At 47.4% G+C, this 2,164-nt stretch overlaps 1 protein-coding gene across 1 annotated transcript; it reads left to right on the forward strand.

Annotated features, from left to right (window-relative positions):
- The first annotated feature begins 597 nt into the window (after positions 1-597).
- On the forward strand, positions 598-1,554 carry LOC123928377 (olfactory receptor 10J1). The gene has a single exon (XM_045983508.1). The coding sequence runs from the start codon at positions 625-627 to the stop codon at positions 1,552-1,554; it is 930 nt and encodes a 309-aa protein (XP_045839464.1). The 5' UTR covers positions 598-624.
- Positions 1,555-2,164: the final 610 nt, after the last annotated feature.

Here is a 2,164-nt window from a genome sequence, read left to right on the forward strand (position 1 = left end):
GACCTGCCTTTTCCTCCTTGAAAACAAGATGACCCTTTCTGAGTTGGCTTTGTTTCTACTTCCTAAAGGATCAGCAAGGGTATGAGTCAATCTTGGAAAGGGAAAAAAAAAAGTCTCCAGGCAATCCTTAAGTTGCTTTCAATTCTCTAGTTTATGCATAATCCAGAGGTGGTGGATAGGCAGACGTGGAAGGTGTGAAGTTACAGGGCATTTGTGCACAGACAGTATGGTCCCAGCGGGGAGATGATCGTCCATGTACACTGAGAACAGCACAGCACAAAAGAGGTTGAGGTACCGACTGCTTGCACCAGCCCTTGAGGAACAGGGAAAGATGTAAATAAGAGGAGAAAAGGAGAAAGGGCATTCCAGATGTCAAAGAAGAGAAGTAGGGTGAAGTGGGAATATGACCTAAAAATAAATAAGGAATGTGGGATGCATAGGAAACGGTGATAGATGGCCATAGAGAAAAAGCGTTTTAAGTAAACCCAGAGATAAACTTTAATGCACTGGGAAATGTATCCCCAGGTTTGCAGCTGAGAACCAAGTTCAATCAATTTGCTTCAATAGCCTTGCTGAAATTATGTACCTTCTGTTCTTCCACATTTCAGATTTAGTGGCCACTCTATGGAGAGAGAGAACCATACTCTCATCACTGAGTTTATTTTCCAGGGGTTCTCCAGCTTCCATGAGCACCGGCTCACCCTTTTTGCTGTGTTCCTGGTGCTGTATGCCTTCACTCTGGCAGGCAACGTCATCATCGTGACCATCATCCGAACTGACCGTCACCTCCACACGCCCATGTACTTCTTCCTGAGCATGCTGTCTACTTCAGAGACCGTGTACACCCTGGTCATTCTCCCAAGGATGCTCTCCAGTCTTGTGGGGATGAACCAGTCCATCTCACGGGCAGGCTGTGCCACACAGATGTTCTTTTTTGTAACCTTTGGCATCACTAACTGCTTCCTGCTCACAGCCATGGGCTATGACCGCTATGTGGCCATCTGTAAACCCCTGAGATACTCAGTTATTATGAACAAGAGAGAGTGTGTCCAGCTGGTGGGGGGCGCCTGCAGCATTGGGCTGGTTGTGGCCACAATACAAGTGACATCTGTGTTCAGGTTACCCTTCTGCGCCACAAAGGTAGCCCACTTCTTCTGCGACATCCGGCCAGTGATGAAGCTCTCCTGCATTGACACTACCGTCAATGAGATCCTGACCGTGATCATCAGTGTCCTTGTGCTCGTTGTTCCCATGGGGCTTGTCTTCATCTCCTATTTCCTCATCATCTCCAGCATCCTCAAGATTGCCTCAGCCGAGGGCCGGAAGAAGGCCTTCGCCACCTGCGCCTCCCACCTCACGGTGGTCATTGTCCACTATGGCTGTGCCTCCATTGCCTACCTCAAGCCCAAGTCTGAAAACACCAGAGATCAAGATCAGCTGATCTCGGTAACCTACACGGTCATCACCCCCCTGCTGAACCCTGTGGTGTACACCCTGAGGAACAAGGAGGTCAAGGATGCTCTGCTCCGGGCCATGGGCAGGAAGCCTTCCTGACAAGACAGGAAACATTCTCCTGAGGCTCTTAGCATCTACTCTCAGCAGGATTAGGAGTAGAGCCATGTGCCCTGGACTCTCAGACACCTGCCCCACAAGAAAGCAGGACAGAAGCAGCATCCAACTGTGAGTCAGAAAACTTTAAAGCCCTTGGACAAAGCATTAGCCCTGGTTTTGTGGGTAAATAGACAAAGTAGGACAGGAATTGCCTGAAGAAAGTTCAGGAAATAGTGTGGGCCCAAGACGTTTCATTGACCTTTGATTTCTTATGAAGGCAACAGAGAGGAAAAGCAGAATCCATGGTATGCTTATTCCCTACAATTCCTTCTTACTTAAGAGCATGAGGATTTCTCAAACTGGACCCTGTTAGAATCTGTTCATACATGATACATCAAGTAATAAGTGACCATGTGGATAGGGAGAGTGGCCTCTGGATGGGATAGTGAAGGAAAATAGATTTCTTCCCTTGGCTGTTTTAATTTATCTTGGTTTCTTGCAAAACTGCTTATTAAAGATGGTGATTGACTATAGACAGTTTAATTAGAGAGTCTCACAATTCCAGATCTTGTCAGTCTTAAGGGCACATTCAAAGATCCTCCTGGGTCGGTTC

The sequence above is a fragment of the Meles meles genome, chromosome 17 (assembly GCF_922984935.1).
Source record: "Meles meles chromosome 17, mMelMel3.1 paternal haplotype, whole genome shotgun sequence".
Taxonomy (NCBI): domain Eukaryota; kingdom Metazoa; phylum Chordata; class Mammalia; order Carnivora; family Mustelidae; genus Meles; species Meles meles.

Bases quoted from the DNA above. Each gene is read 5' to 3' on its own strand.
- LOC123928377 (XM_045983508.1), top strand. From the start codon at position 625: ATGGAGAGAGAGAACCATACTCTCATCACTGAGTTTATTTTCCAGGGG.